This window comes from Pipra filicauda, unplaced genomic scaffold (genome assembly GCF_003945595.2).
Source record: "Pipra filicauda isolate LSUMZ 115617 unplaced genomic scaffold, ASM394559v2 scaffold5_size6683894_pilon, whole genome shotgun sequence".
NCBI lineage: Eukaryota > Metazoa > Chordata > Aves > Passeriformes > Pipridae > Pipra > Pipra filicauda.
Window position 1 is genome coordinate 2460964 of NW_024104754.1, and position 14612 is coordinate 2475575.

General features: G+C 41.9%; 1 protein-coding gene and 1 long non-coding RNA gene across 5 annotated transcripts in view; one reads left to right on the top strand and one right to left on the bottom strand.

The window, feature by feature from the left end:
• Positions 1–8898, top strand: CDCA7 (cell division cycle associated 7). 3 transcript variants are annotated; one of them, XM_027733604.2, is made up of 10 exons: positions 1–84; positions 1662–1787; positions 2193–2303; positions 3245–3496; positions 3868–3945; positions 4667–4855; positions 5268–5408; positions 5848–5997; positions 6580–6716; positions 7025–8898. In XM_027733604.2, the coding sequence occupies exons 1-10, from the start codon at positions 64–66 to the stop codon at positions 7053–7055; spliced, it is 1236 nt and encodes a 411-aa protein (XP_027589405.1). In that variant the 5' UTR covers positions 1–63; the 3' UTR covers positions 7056–8898. The 3 variants fall into 3 exon arrangements, with proteins under 3 accessions (XP_027589405.1, XP_039243896.1, XP_027589406.1); XM_039387962.1 differs by lacking the exon at positions 1–84 and adding an exon at positions 483–544; XM_027733605.2 differs by lacking the exon at positions 1–84 and adding an exon at positions 739–979.
• The window catches only part of LOC113994498, a 14086-nt gene continuing 4354 nt past the window's right edge, over positions 4881–14612 (bottom strand). Inside the window, exon 4 of one of the 2 annotated variants that reach the window (XR_005566020.1) lies at positions 4881–5376. This is a non-coding gene — a long non-coding RNA (uncharacterized LOC113994498). Of the gene's footprint in view, positions 5377–13676; positions 13955–14612 lie in introns of those variants that run through there. The other variant, XR_003543105.2, reaches the window with a different exon arrangement.

The following is a 14612-nucleotide window of genomic DNA, read 5'->3' on the forward strand; positions in this document are numbered from 1 at the left end:
CCGCGGTCCTGGCCGCTTTGGCGCGAACCTTCAGTTCCCCGAGCTCGCCCCGCCGCCACCAGCATGGCTCCGCCGCGCCCGCAGGTGAGGCTGCCCGCCCGCACCGCCGCACGGCTGCGGGTCGCTGCTGCTGCTGCTGCAGGAAGAGGGAAGGCTGTGGCGCTTGTAGCCGCGCTCTCCCGGGACCCTGCGGGGTGTTGCGAACCGGGGCAAGCCAGGCTAAGCTGCGCTGCGGGAGGCTGGCGGGATCGGCGGGGAGGCTCTTTGGGCTGGGAGGCTCTTTGGGCTGGGCATCCCGGGGAGAGCGGCGTGTGGGCAGCCCCTCCACGCGGGCCGGAAGCCTCGGGCGCCCTGCCCCGTCGCGGTGCTGGAGCTCCCCTTACCCCGCGCATGGCGGTGCCCTTGCGCGCCTGACTGGGGGTAGAGGACGCGCCGTAGGAGCTGCGCTCGGAGTCGGGCTGGCGGCCCGGCGCCATGCGGCCAGTGCCCCCGCACCTACCCGCCTCCCCAGGGCCGAGGGCGCGGGGGCGGCCGTAGGACGGCGGTGCGGCCTTAGGGCAGGAACGCGGCAGAGACGGCGGGCGGAGGGGGCGGTGCAGAGGCGGGCGGGCGGGCGGCCCGGCCGCGTGTGTGCGGGGCGGCACCATCTTAGCGGGAGGCGGGAAAAGCCGCCCGCTGCCCTGGCGGGCGTGAGGGGCCGCGCCCTAAGGGGACGGGCGTGTCTATCTAGTGGCCGTACACCGGTGTCTGGTCTGGGCTACACCGTGCCCGAGGCCGTCAGGTGCCGGCCGGCCCGCCGCCGGGGGTCTCCCCGGGTGGGCACTCCCGAAGCCGCGGCGGGAGACGCCAGGAGCCGCCTCTTTTGTGTGTGGGGCCAGGCCCGGCCGCCGTGCTGTGCCTCGGCAGCGCCGGCGAAACAGCCGAAAATCCGCGAGCAGAGCGGTGCTGGGAGAGGACGGAGAGCTCGGAGTTCCCCTGGGTGGTTACTGTTTAAGCCCTCTTTATACAGAGTTTGGCCCTTTCGGTGGGCCCGTGGAGCAGTAGCGCTTGTGGGTGCTGCCGCCTTGGCCTTTGGGTCCATGATAATCTCGGGAGATAAAATGGGTCATTGCCAGGAGAAATATTCCCTGGGAAAGGAAAAACTGAAGCCTATCAAAAAGGATCTTTCAAGCGGTGGCAAAACGACCAAAACAGCAAGCTGCTGTGTCTAGAATAGTTGTTTCAGATCACTTGTGGGTATGATCCGTTGGCCCTTCCTGAACAGCTGCAGTGTATTTAGCGTTTGTCTCAAACTGAAAGCAATAAATCAAAGCAGATCTCTAGGCACTGTTCATGTGCTTGCACTTTTTTCTGTCACTGTCTATGAAGACATGATTTGTGTGTATATTTCCACTTGTCTGTTTGCACAAAAGAAGTGTTCTTAAATACTGAACAAAACTCATCTGTAACAGTGATCAGAACTGTATCAGAGTAAAAACCCATTCCCTTTTCTAACTTTGGGATTTATTTCAAAGCTGATGTTAGTTATGCTGACTTGCATTCAAGATTGTTAAACATCCTAAAATGTTCAAACCATCTAAACTTCAATAGAAGGATATTCTTAAAAGCTAGTATGCTACAGTAGGTCTCTTCTTAACGGTGTTACCGTTGTCATTTTGCAGCGCCGAGGTTGTTCGGGAAAGAAAAACTTCACAGCCTTCCGAAATACAAAACTGATTCCCATGGAAACATCCTCATCCTCTGATGACAGTTGTGACAGTTTTGGTTCTGATAATTTTGCAAACACAGTAAGTACAAAACAAGAACAAATAAAACTGTATGTGCAGTACTAGTAAAGCTTGCAAAAATGTAAATCTGGTAAAACTAATAAATGTTTGGTGAACAATTAAAACTACTTGCTCTGCTTATGTTTTTGTATAGTAGTTATAAATCCATGCTATATGCTGTAATTTCATTTCACTCTTCACTTGTGCTTCTAGGTGGTAATTTTTGGAAACAGATTAGCTATTATTTCTAGCCTTTGAAATGTCACCTAACCTGCCTGGTAATTTGCAACTTTGATTCTGAAACCCCTTGTTAAATGCCTTAACTATTTTTTTCCTTATTAAAAAAAGCTATTTGCTTATACTGCACTTGTAAATGTGAATAATTTTCTGTACAACTTCAGTTAAAGGATATTTTATTCTTCCTAGAAATGCAAATTTAGGTCAGATATTGGAGAAGAACTGGCAAAAATTTTTCATGAAGCCTCTGATGATGAATCTTTCTGTGGCTTTTCAGAAAATGAGGTTCAAGATGCGTTGGTAAGACAGCTGATTTTAGTTTGCATTTTTCTATTTACACTCTTACAAATTCTTAATTGAAAAATAATGCCAGCTTCAGCTTGACTCAAATGTTTAGGAAAAGAAGCATTATGGCATTTTATATACAGTCTAAGTAGCCAAAGTTTAATTTTCTTTTTGTCTCCATAAAAACCACTCAAGATTCTGAGCTTTACAAGTTCAGAATAAAATATGCCATATGCATTTTGAAATATACCTCTTAAAACTGTCCTTGCTGGATGTTCCTCTGTTGGACCCTAACATTACTGGTTTCCTCAATATGAAATATTAAGCTAGCCCATGGACTCCAGCAAACCTGAGAAAAATCTCTATGTATTTTGACATGCAGTCAGACCTGCACTCTGGCAGCATAACATGAAATGCTGTGTGCCTTTAACAGTAGAGAAATAGTGAAAGGTGGTGAAATCTGCCTTCCTGCTTTTCCTTAACATCAGTACAAGATCGGTTTTGTTGCTTAAAATGACCAACAGTTGGTGTTTAGAAGAGAAAACAGTAGTAGTACCATGTTTGGCGAAAACCAGGTTTGTCATAACTTCAGAACATGCTGAGGAATGACTAGAAAATAAGAATGTCTGCCTTTAAAGGCAGTTCTCTTTCTCACACCACACAAACTATCTTTGCTATTAGACCTGCCAGTAACAGCTAAGTCTGCTGCACTGAAACTACAGTCCCTTTTTGGATGTGTTGCAGTAGTACCATGTGGCTCTCCCTGAGGGGTTTTCATCCCCGTGCTCCCCTCTTCTCTTGCCCCCCCTCCTAAATACACTATAGCACTACGACTGGATGTCTAAATTTCAGCCAAATAGCCTCTTTTACCAGCCACAAACAAAATACTGTTCACTGTATTTGATTGCAGAGTAACTCCCTTGGACTTAAATGCTTCCCTTCTCTTTTGTTAACAGAAACTGGAATCGGATTCAGAGGAGAATGATACAAGTGCAGAAAGTGAGGTAGCTCAGAGAGGGCGGAAATGCTCTGTTCCTCTAAAAGTAGCCATAAGGTTTCCACCTCGAAGATCAGAGAGGAGGAAGGGTGAGATAGAACCTCTTCCTGAAACACCAATGCCTGCTTCAGATTCAGACTCTGACACTGAAGACAAGGGTGCCATGTTTTTAGAAAAAAGAGCTTTAAACATAAAGGAAAACAAAGCAATGGCAAGTATTCAATGGGACTCTCCCTTCTTCGCCTCTCCCTCTTAACTCTGGGGGGACCTCTTTGGTTAAATGAACTGTAATGGGAATTTATGTGAGTGCATTACAAGGAATTTGCATTCCTGATATATACTTCTGATACTTTATATCCACTGGCATGTGAAAATGCATAGACCGCAAGCCTAACATAGTAACTTTGAGCATTTCCAAATTATTTGCAGTCACTAGAACATAAATAAGACATAAAAGTAAAGAGTAGAAAAATGACTGCATTTCCTATAATTAATTGTACTTCTAGCCAATTGCCCTAATGGTCTGTAATAGAAAATAAACACCCTTTTAAGGCTCTGCTTCATTTTTCTTTCTCTCGTTAGCTTGCAAAACTAATGGCTGAGTTGCAAAATGTTTCTGGTATCTTTGGTGGGAGAAAGTCATTGCCAGCTGTCAGTCATGTGAGTATAAACTTACTGTATTTGTCTTCAGGTTTCCAAGAGTCAAATTCTGACTGTCAATTAAAAAGCTTAATAAACTCTGCAGATCAGAGTCCAGTCAGAATTTCACTGCTTCCTAAAACAGGTATCTTCATTCTGTAATATTCTTTTGATTTGTCACCGTATAAAGCAGAACAGATTAATTCATAAGGGTTAAGTGTCTCCACAGGCCAATAAAACTTAACAAGGTGCTCCGTAAATATGTATTTATACAAAGGCTGGAGATAAGGGGGACAGCTCAGACTTTAAAGCTCAGGCCTGAATATTCTGTGAGTTTGGAGCCTTGAAAAACACCTGGCATTTAGACTAACCTTAAAGAAGGTTGGGTTGTGAATCAGCGGTGTGATGAATTTTACTGCTGGTTTATTTGTAAGGTGGGTGAAGTTTAAAACAACACTAAAAATCGTAACTTCTCATAGATGGGTTCTGCTGCTACATGGGGGAATTACTGTATCTTATACCTGCATAGACACAAACTTGCTTTTGACTGTTTCTCTGTGATTAGCAGAAAGCCTGAGATAATTTGCCTAGGATGTTTTTACCTTGTGTTTTCTGATTGGGACAGGGATAGACATGTCTTTGGGAAAGACAGAAGAAAGGCATCTTTTGGGGAGGAATTCAGCAGGGACTGGAGCTGTCTGGGTTTTTGCCTGTTTCATTAGGGGCTTTTAAACTTTACCAGGGACCAAAGCGACTTCCAAGGCGTTCATCGCCCAGATGTGCTTTGAGGAGGAACCCAGACCGAAGTTCTCGGCCTCACACAAGGTCCAGGTCCTTGATCGAAGGTCCTCCTACTGTTTTACCAGAAGAGGAAGAAGATGACCAGTACATCTTAGTGAGAAGAAGAAAGGTGTCTGATGAATACCTGGAGGTATGATGAGGGTCTAATTCTCATGTTGTGGGTTGTGAAGGTGGTTTTTTATTCCTTCCAGACAATAGCAATTCCTACAGAGTTGATGAGGTTTATCAGTATGCCATGGCCTTGGAAGAAGTACAAAAAATAACATATTGTATGTGTTCTCCATTTTCCCTCCCTTATCCTTGAAAAATCACTTCCTCTTGCACTCTAGCAGGAATTACACAAGATCAGTAGCATCTCTGCACCTTTAAGGTGATCAGTGAACGTGCTGAAGCTGCATTCATATCATATGTCTGTGCAGACTTCTGTTATATCTTGTTTAAAATGATGGGTGTTTACGGCTTTGGCATTGCTGTGAAAATCCTCGCCTTTGTAGAGTTTTTACTGAAACTAGTACTAAAAGTATTGTGTCTTTGCTAATCAGCATGAAGCCCAATCTCCCAGGAGGGGTCACCGTGGTGCCATGGCTTTTCCACACGTTGTGCGCCCAGTTGAGGACATAACAGAGGAAGAGCTCGATAATATTTGTGGATCTGCAAGAGAAAAAGTATATAACAGGGCCATGGTAAGTATATTCCAGCTTTGTGAAATGTGTACTTTGTGAAGCCATTTTCTTGTTATTCCTGGCTTGTGTTTTAGCATCAAATAGAGCAGGCTCCCTCTCACTGAGAGGAAGGATGTGATTTTTGGGAGAAAGATCTTAAAGTGTCCTTTCTTATTTTTACCTGAATTTGTAGAATGGCTTTTACCAAGCCAATTAGCTTGCTTTCACTCTGGAATCTATCAGCTTTTCACTCTGAACTCTATCACCTAAGTGATACCAGCCAGGGAAAGTGATAAACCGACACTGAAGATGTTGTGTTAAAACATCTTGTTTCAAACTTGCAAGGTGCTTTCTGTTGTTGGATAAGCACTGCTAGCTGCCAAAGAGATTTTGTTAAATGCTTTATGTCCCTAACTAAAATGCCATCTTTAATGTCTTGCTTCTTTTTCCTCGGTTCTAGGGATCCACCTGTCATCAGTGTCGCCAAAAAACCATTGACACCAAGACAAACTGCCGTAACCCTGACTGCGTGGGAGTACGGGGCCAGTTCTGTGGGCCCTGCCTCCGCAACAGATATGGAGAGAGTGTCAGAACAGCCCTGCTGGATCCAGTAAGACAGTTCTGACTGTTGGCTTTGTTGTGTTTAACTTGAGCAGCCAGGTGTATTGGTTACTCATAGTAAGAGTTTTAATAGGAGAACTGCTTACAGTGCTGTAGTACATAATGCAGGCCTAGCTTGATTCAACTTGAGTCGCAGAACTTTGTGTTGTGTAGAACTTGCTGTATTTACTACTTCTGTGGCTTTATTTGGCAGGAGTAAAGTATGAGAGCAGAGCAGTGACCAACATATTCTTGTGTTTGAGCATCAAAATAGCGTTCGCTTTTGCCTTGCGTTAGTGCTTAATGCCCTATGGAAAGGTTCTGTGTTGTGTACAAAGTGGTGCTCTTATGGGCTGTGGTGTAGGAGTTAAACAGAGCGGAACGCTTCCTGTGGTTGTGCAAGGCAGGCAAAGGAGAGTTTAATCCCCTACAGACTGAAGAATTTGTACTCTTGCACTGGTTTAGACAACTTTTGCAGTGCTGATGTTTACTGCAGAACTCAGTGTGGAGAAGGGCACTCTTCTTAGTTCCGGATGTGAATGATATCTGACATTGCAGTTCACTTAAAAAGGCTTCTCTGTCTTTTGTCTAGACATGGAGGTGCCCACCATGTCGTGGAATCTGCAACTGTAGCTTCTGCAGACAAAGAGATGGCCAATGTGCAACAGGTGTCCTGGTCTATCTGGCCAAGTACCATGGCTTTGACAACGTCCATGCCTACTTAAAAAGGTAAGGATACCATTGTGTCAGTGACATGGTTGCTTTAAGTGGGATAAGCATCACAAAAGTGGGAGAATAGAGCTGTCCACATCCTAGTTCATCAGGTAAATCTCAAGATCGGTCTGTTGCCTTCAGAATCTAAGATTTTGACATGTGATTTTTCTGATACACTGGTTCTTACTGAAAACGAGTGGTATATCCACTCTGTCTTTTGGCTCTCAACTTCAATATGTTTACTGTCAGGGCTTCCACTAATTGAACTAAACAGTTTTCAGTGTTTTGCTACAAGCTAACTCATGTTTCTACTTGTCTTTCAGTCTGAAACAAGAACTTGGAATGGAAGACTGAAGCTGTGACTGCCTTTAAATTTCATACTCTCTCACCAGTGTCATATTATTGCCTACAGTGAATTGTTTAATCAAATGAGATTACAAAGTGCCTTCCTTCCCTCCCCTTTTGGGTAAAAAAGGATAAAGAACTTTCATTTATTTCAGTATAAATCATACTTGAGAAAACTGTTTAACGAAGGTCTTCGCCCACAGGCCATTGTTTTCTCTTTAAACAGCTTTGCAAAAGAGGTAGTATAAATATCAGTCCTCGCTTTCATGCTGGTAACTTCTTTTTTTTTTTTTTTCCTGAAAGGAGATGGGGCTTTAAGCCATTAGTTTCACTCATGCAGCAGTCTGTGCTGCAGGCTTACTTATGCTTTGAAATTGGTCACAAAAAGATAGAGATATTCTGAAAACTCAGGGCACTTTTCTCCACAGAACTAAACAACCAACTTCTGCAATACAGACACTTACTAAACATTAATGATCGATTAATCAATTTAGAATCTCTAAAACAGCAGCATGTTCTTAAGTTCAAAAACAAAGTTTTAAAAGTTGCAGCCAAGCAGTCTCCAAGCACTAATTTTTTGGTTTTACAGAGTACTAAAAGTACACATTGGCCATTTCAAAGGAGGTTCTCTGAGTGACTTAAAAATGCAGCAGAAGCAGTTTGAGGTGGCACTTTGTATTTTTGTTTAGATGAGAGAAGGCCACTGCTGAAAGTTTCTACAGCACTAGTGCTGCCTGTTGGTGACAACAATGTGAACGTACTGGTACACATTATGGAGTGACCACTGTCTGAAATGGAATGTACCCTTTGTTAAATCACTGTTTTGGTGGACTCTCCTCCCTGCTCTTGCTGCAACTGCAGAACTGCTTTGCAGAATCAGCAACGGTCCTGGGAAAGAGGGATGCCTCCAGATGAGGGCTTGGCGAAGTAGGGGGGTAGTGGTTCATGTGGCTATTGGCCAGCTGCAAGTGGATGAAAGGTGGTAACTTGTTTAATTTGTCAGGAAAAGTGGCAATGCATGTTTCTGCTTCTGGCTCCATGTGATTGTGGAAGGCTGTTTCACATGATGTTTATGAAACAACTCCCAAATCTTTGTTCGTGAAGCCCAGCCATGGTATGAAACAAGTACAGCAGAAACGGAGCCGAAGAATTCCAATATGCTGTGTGCATGGTGTCTCCTGGACACTGCTGTAGAAAAGAAGGTGCCACGGAAATTGCATCCAGAGAACCACGAAGTGTAAATGTGCTTAGTTTGGTTATGGAAACTACTGTGTAATCTTTATGTAAGGTTTAGAATGCAATGTTACAAATAATGTACAGTTCAATAGTAGAAGAATCAACATGGGTTTAGACTTCTCTGCTTGCATAGTACTTGCTCTGTGTGTATTCATAATGATCCACAGTTTATTCCTTTCTGGGGATTGCATAAGTGTGTGTGGGAGGGGAAGAGAGAGGAATTTAGAAACAAAAGATATTTATGTCTCAGTCTTGCAGTTATGTTTCATAAATCATTTCTCCTACTGAAAATCTCCTGTCCTCTCTTGATGTGTTTTTATAGTGTGAATAGCTCTGCAATCTGAGGTGGAGAGTGCTCTTCCGTCTAGGTACATTTTGTGAAGAAGGAGCTCATTTTAGAAATACATGTTCCGACAGATAAAAGTGGTGTTTTTTTTGGTTTTTTTTTGTTTCCTCCTAATTGCTTGGCTTTCCTTCTGATTGCTAGAGTGTGAAAGTACTGTGCTAAAAGCAAACCCTTGTGTCATATTATGGAGACTGCTGTATTTAGATTTACTCAGATCTTCAATGTTCTGTACAACATTTTTTATTTTGAAAATAAAAATTTTCAGATTTAGATTTTTTTGCCTCTGAACTGTTTTTAAAAAGCCTGTTAGAGCTGCACTATCTTTCAGGTAAAATTATTTTGGGAAATAAAGGAGTTGGTTGCTTCCATCGTACCTGGGGGAGCAGTGGGACTTAGACATCTTATTCTCCCCAGACCTGTGTCCCTGAGCCAGGCTTGCTCTTATATTTATGCTGCTTGGATTGAATTGTGTGGTACCTGGGGACTAACTTGTGGTAGTTGATATACAGAGTGCTTAGTTCAGGCCAGATACAGACTTTAAGCAGGTGAGCTATGTGCTTATTCTCCTGGGTTTTTTCAACTTCTTTTAAACTAGTGCCTATATCCTGAGATGACAAAGATGAGAATTAAAATTTGGACACAAGTTGAAGTGAGATGCCTGCTGTTTAATTTTTATTTTTTTTTTTCCTAAACAATCTCTAAAGTTCCCTCAGGAGCTCTTTTCTGGAGCAGAGAATAACCTGAGGTGCCTTGATTGCAGGTTGATAGTGAAGACTGGTTTTGATACTTGTGCTGCTTTTGTGTTGGCATAGCTGGGTCTAAAGACAGGAGTTATATGAGACTGAGGCAGAAGATTACACAAAGCTGGCCTGTAGTGAGGGGAAACGGGAAAGAAGTGATCAAGCAGACTGACTGATCTGTCTCAGATACTCTGCTGCTGAAATCCTCATGTTACTCACCTAAAAGATGTGTTTAGATGCCTTTCATCACACTGCTGGGGATTTGAGAATAAATCCATATATAATTGTGTAGGACATTAGTTTATGTTTTATGTGATGATTTTTGGGTGTCTCAATACACCTCTTTCCCAAAGTCCCTCTACCACAGCTACTTAAGTACTGTTGATATTAAGTTGAAAAATAGTTGAAGAGCTCATGGTTGATAACTGCAGTGAATGGGCAGCAATTTAAGAAACTTCGTGAGGAAAAGATCCGAACTCTGTCAGCGTTAAAAACCAAAGATACATGGAAATAAATGAAGCTCACGTGTGAGGTACAGTGACTGCTAATTTATTACTGAAAAAGGCTGCATGACCTGATGTTCCTTTACTACTGTCAGCTTTAGAGCCAGGTGATCTTGTGCCTAGGTCTGATGAAACCACTTTTTTTTTTTTTAAACTGGTATAATAAATGAGTATATAGTATATACTGATTAAATTGGCCATAACCTCCTTATTATCAGAAGATTTTCTTAGAATTATAAATATTAATATGTGTAATTTGCTTCTTCCCTGTTTCACTTGCTTTTTAATTAAGCCAAATGTTGAAGCATTAGGTCTCTTCAAATGCCGAGAAAAGGATTTTTGTCTTCCTTGCCAGTTAAGCAAACTTTTTTCATTATATGTAAGTTACAAAAACAGCATGGCAGTGTTACTTCACAGGCTGAAATAGCATGCACTAAACATTCCAGAGTAACACACTCAGCTGCTTAACCAGCTATTAGTGTAGGGAACTGCAATGGAAATCTAAAAAACAACAGCCATTAGCTTTGGAAACTATCCCTCTTCCTTCCTAGCCTCATGTGCTGATAGACCTTTATTTTGTCTGCCAGCAACCTAAAAACGTATTTTGAAGAGAAAAGCACAGAGATGGTAATGTACCAAAGCATCATCATTTGCTTGGGTAGGCTAATGGAACGAAAAAGGGCAAAATGGTGGCATCTAGTTAAAGAATGGTATCCAGTTAAAGAATGGCCTCCTGTGTTCCAGGGTGAGGGAGCACAGCTGACTTTGAAACCATCTGTACTACACTATGCATCTGAAACATTCAGCAAGAGAGTCACCCACTGACCTCTGCTGGCATAATCCAGTTTGTTCTCTTATGCCTTTTTGTGAGTGCAGCTCTTGCATGGCTAATGGCATGAGCAAATGTGGAGATTTTGGAAACACTGCCTGCTGTTCTTTCATGTTCTTGGCCTCTAAAGCAACTTACAGTGAGTAAAAAGATACAATTTTCTCTGTCAAGTATAGGCTGGCCAGTCTACGGGTGCTAAACACCGGCACCCAGTTAATGCTGGGCTTTGTCATAGATGTATATGAATGTATGGGCTCCAAACACTGAAGAGAGGACAGCACCACCCTTTTATGCTTGGGTCACTCCTCTTCTAAGTGATAATCCTGGGGCTCCTAACCCCACAAACGCTTTAGGAGTGGCAAACAGTAGGGGAATTGTATGTTTGAACTCAAAAATGTAATGATGGGTACTAGCGGTAGTAGTCCTGAAAATGGGAGGTGAGAGGGGAAGTAGGAATCCTATTGTGACTGATACTTATAAGAAGTTGTGGATATTGAATTTGTATGAAAATGTGTCTAGAGCATAGAGCTACAGTCATATTAAATCAGATCTACTTTTGCTGTTTGGTACAGGCTTTCTTCCAGGTAGAATTGATTGAGCTCTGATCGCAAGGATGGCAGACAGTTCTGTTACATGAAAAAAATAAACCAGAAGTCATGGTATGATCAGGATGGGGTAAGAAAGCATTGTATCCATCTGTCTAATAGTAGTACTTTAATGGTGTTTGTACTAATCACTTGAATTAGAAAAAAAAAGCTGAACAGTAGATCCAGCTGTGTTGAGACCTCCTGATACAGTCTTTCCATTGGAGTACGTCTAAAGGTAAAACTTGTATCTACTCCTGAAAGCAGATACAAAATTAGAGATTTGTGTTTGGGGTCCAGTCAGTTTTACATCCTGTACCGCCAATATCCTTGCAGGGAGGGAGAATGAAATTATGTGCTTGGTTGTGTCAAGAGGTTTAAGTAAGAGAAGCCTGTGGCAAGCATTGCCATTTTCTTTTAGTCACATATACAGTAACAAAGCAACTACCAGCACTCCTTTTGGCCTTTTAGCTTGAATGCCCATGCAAAAGTGGTTTGTGAATTGCTACATAAACTTCACAATTGAGTGACACTAGGGCTGAGGGTGAGAGGTCTCCCACAAATAAAAATTGTTATTCATGTTTTCAGAGAATTAGCAGTTATGTCTCCTCCCTGGATATCCAAACAAACTCCTGTTTGAAAATAAAACTACTGGAAAGACTATACTGAAAATTTAAACATTTTAGACTTCAGAGATATTTAGATGTTTTGTACTTTATTATATAGCTGAAGTAAAACAAGTTCAATCGGTGCCAACCATTTTGTTTAATGCCTTGGAGATTCACCATCTTTAGATACGCTCTAAAGTTCCAGGTCTAGAGGCTTAGCAATGTTCCTACTCAAATGTGAATGAACATAGGCACTCTTATCTTACATGATTCTCTTCTTATATAGCTTATTAGCAGAATTTAGCAGTAGGAGAGATCCTATTTCTTAGTGCTTTTGTGCTATGGGGTTTTTTTTTGTTGTTGGGGGGGTTGGTTTTGGTTTTGGGTATTTCTTTTTGAGGCTGGTTGTAATGTGAATACAAGTGATAACAGTGAATCATCAGGAAAAAAAAAACCTTTGGAAATAAGCCAGAGTCAAATTCTTTTCTCGTGCTCTGTTCAATCTGCTTCCTCTTTAAAAGAAAACTTTCACATTAGCAGAAAAATAAATGCTTAGCCAGAGTTCTTTTTGTGTCCCTTTCAGCAGGGAGAAGGGAATGAGTGTGCCGAGCTCAATGCCCATGCTGGCTTCCTCCTGCCGCGGAGAGTTAACACTCTAAAAGCTTTTTCTTCCCCCTTTATTTCTCTTTCCATTTAATTCTTATGAAAAAGTTGTGATGTTACAATTTTAGTATTGGAAACCAAGCACAGAGTTTTGTTGTGAGGAACTGAAATGCTTTGATATAATCCTAGTTTTTTTCTGGGTGAAGTAACTTCTAGTTTTTAAATGGCTGGTGTGGCTAGAAAACAGCATCTGTACTACAAAGCTCTGAAGAGCACCTCCAGCAAATAAAAATATACAGTATACATGATATCTATGTGCCTGTTACAGAATACAGAGTGTTCTATCAAAGCCTGCTTGCTGGTATGATCTTAAACAAGTCACTTTTCCTGTAGCTGCAAGACCAAAACCACATTTGCTCACATAGCTAAATTTGGCTTTAGAAAAAAATTAACGCTTGAATGTTCTTAACATAATTACAATTAATTTTCATCATGACATGCAGACTTACCCATAGCAAGGAATAATGCTTTTTTTTTTCTTCTGGGTAGCTACTAGGCACAGACTGGAGATACACATTCGTTCTCCTTGCAAGCAGAATTAGTTTATTTTTTAGGCTCGCTATTAAGTATATTATGCACTATAGCTGATGCAAGGGAGTTGAGAGTATTGCAGTCTGTTAGTTACTTTTTTTTAATTCTGACTTGGTTTTCCAGTTTCCAAAATCTCATGTCTAGCATCTGATTTTTTTTTCCAGTTCTGAAGAAAAGTTATGGATGAGATGAACATTTTTGGCTGTTATCAGGCTTAACTAAGTCGCTAATTAAGCCTGACTGCTGAAATCTAGCTTCTGTTTTCCCCTGTACAGATGTCACATTATACTTTTAGCATATTGGAATCCATGGGGAAACGTGATTCCTGTAAGAGAACCTTTGCTGGGTTCCTTTGCACCTCCCCGTATGCCAGAGCTTGCTGTACAATATGCAAGACAACGTGGATTTTGTAAAAGGGATTCTCAGAAGTCCCTATGATAAATGGGTTAGTTTGTACAAAACACTCAAGTCTTCTCCACAGTTAAAAACACCTCAACCTTTTTCTGCCTCAATTTCTGAGCAATGATTTCTTGGTGTTTGCATGGCACCTTAACCATGTGGACTTTATCCCTCAGAAAAGTCATTGGAGAGAAGAGAGGTACTAGAAGTGGCAGACCAGGGCACGGTTGCTACTACTTTTACCTGTAGTTGTACTGAGCTCTGCAGTGCTGTGGTTAGTGTGTTTCTGGGAAAATACAAACAGGGGAGAGAAGCTGTCTTGTAGTTGCTCTTTGTGTGAAGATCATTCAGCAAGTGCCACCAAATCCCACCACTAGTGAGATGAGGGAGGTTATGCTTTGTTTGACAGCCTATCTGGAAACACGGGTATTTTTCATCCAGTGTTGGTGAGATTGAGGTTCTTCCACATCTGTCACAACAGAAAGGTGGGTATAAAGAGACCTTATGAGAGCAGATGTTAAGTGTTGTGAAACAGAGAAGTTATTAAGTGAAGCAAAAACTAAGGTGGATCTAAGTCTTGAGGTCCTATGTAGAGTTAATTGCCTGCAGTTTACTTGGGGATAAGGTATAAGGGGAATCGTTGCACGTTGGTGAGAGCCAAAGGTGCTGTTCTGATGACAGTTACAGGTTGGTAACTGCACTGTTCTTGTTCCAGTGAAATCTGGTGAAGGCCAGATCCCAGTTTGGTCACAGCAAGGACATGGAGTGGGAGATTGAGCTAACAATTTCAAGACTCCTCAGGTTTTCTTAAACTAAACAATCAAGGGGAAAAATGCAGATCATTCAAAAATGTCCATTAAATAAGAAAAAATCCTTTCAGGTATATGAATTGCCCCTAGTGACCCTAGGTTTACTAACACCCCTTTTTCTTTTGCCTTAAACAAAAATCTTGCTTAAACAAAAAAGCTGATGTCACAGGCCAGCAGTGATATTCATTGATGTAGATAAATTTACTTTAAAATTATTTAAGTAGCTTGAGCTAGGGAATTGGATTTATTTAATGTAGTACCATGTAACCAGAGGTGCAGAAAACATTCTTAGATGACAGAAATGTAAAGGGTTTTCTC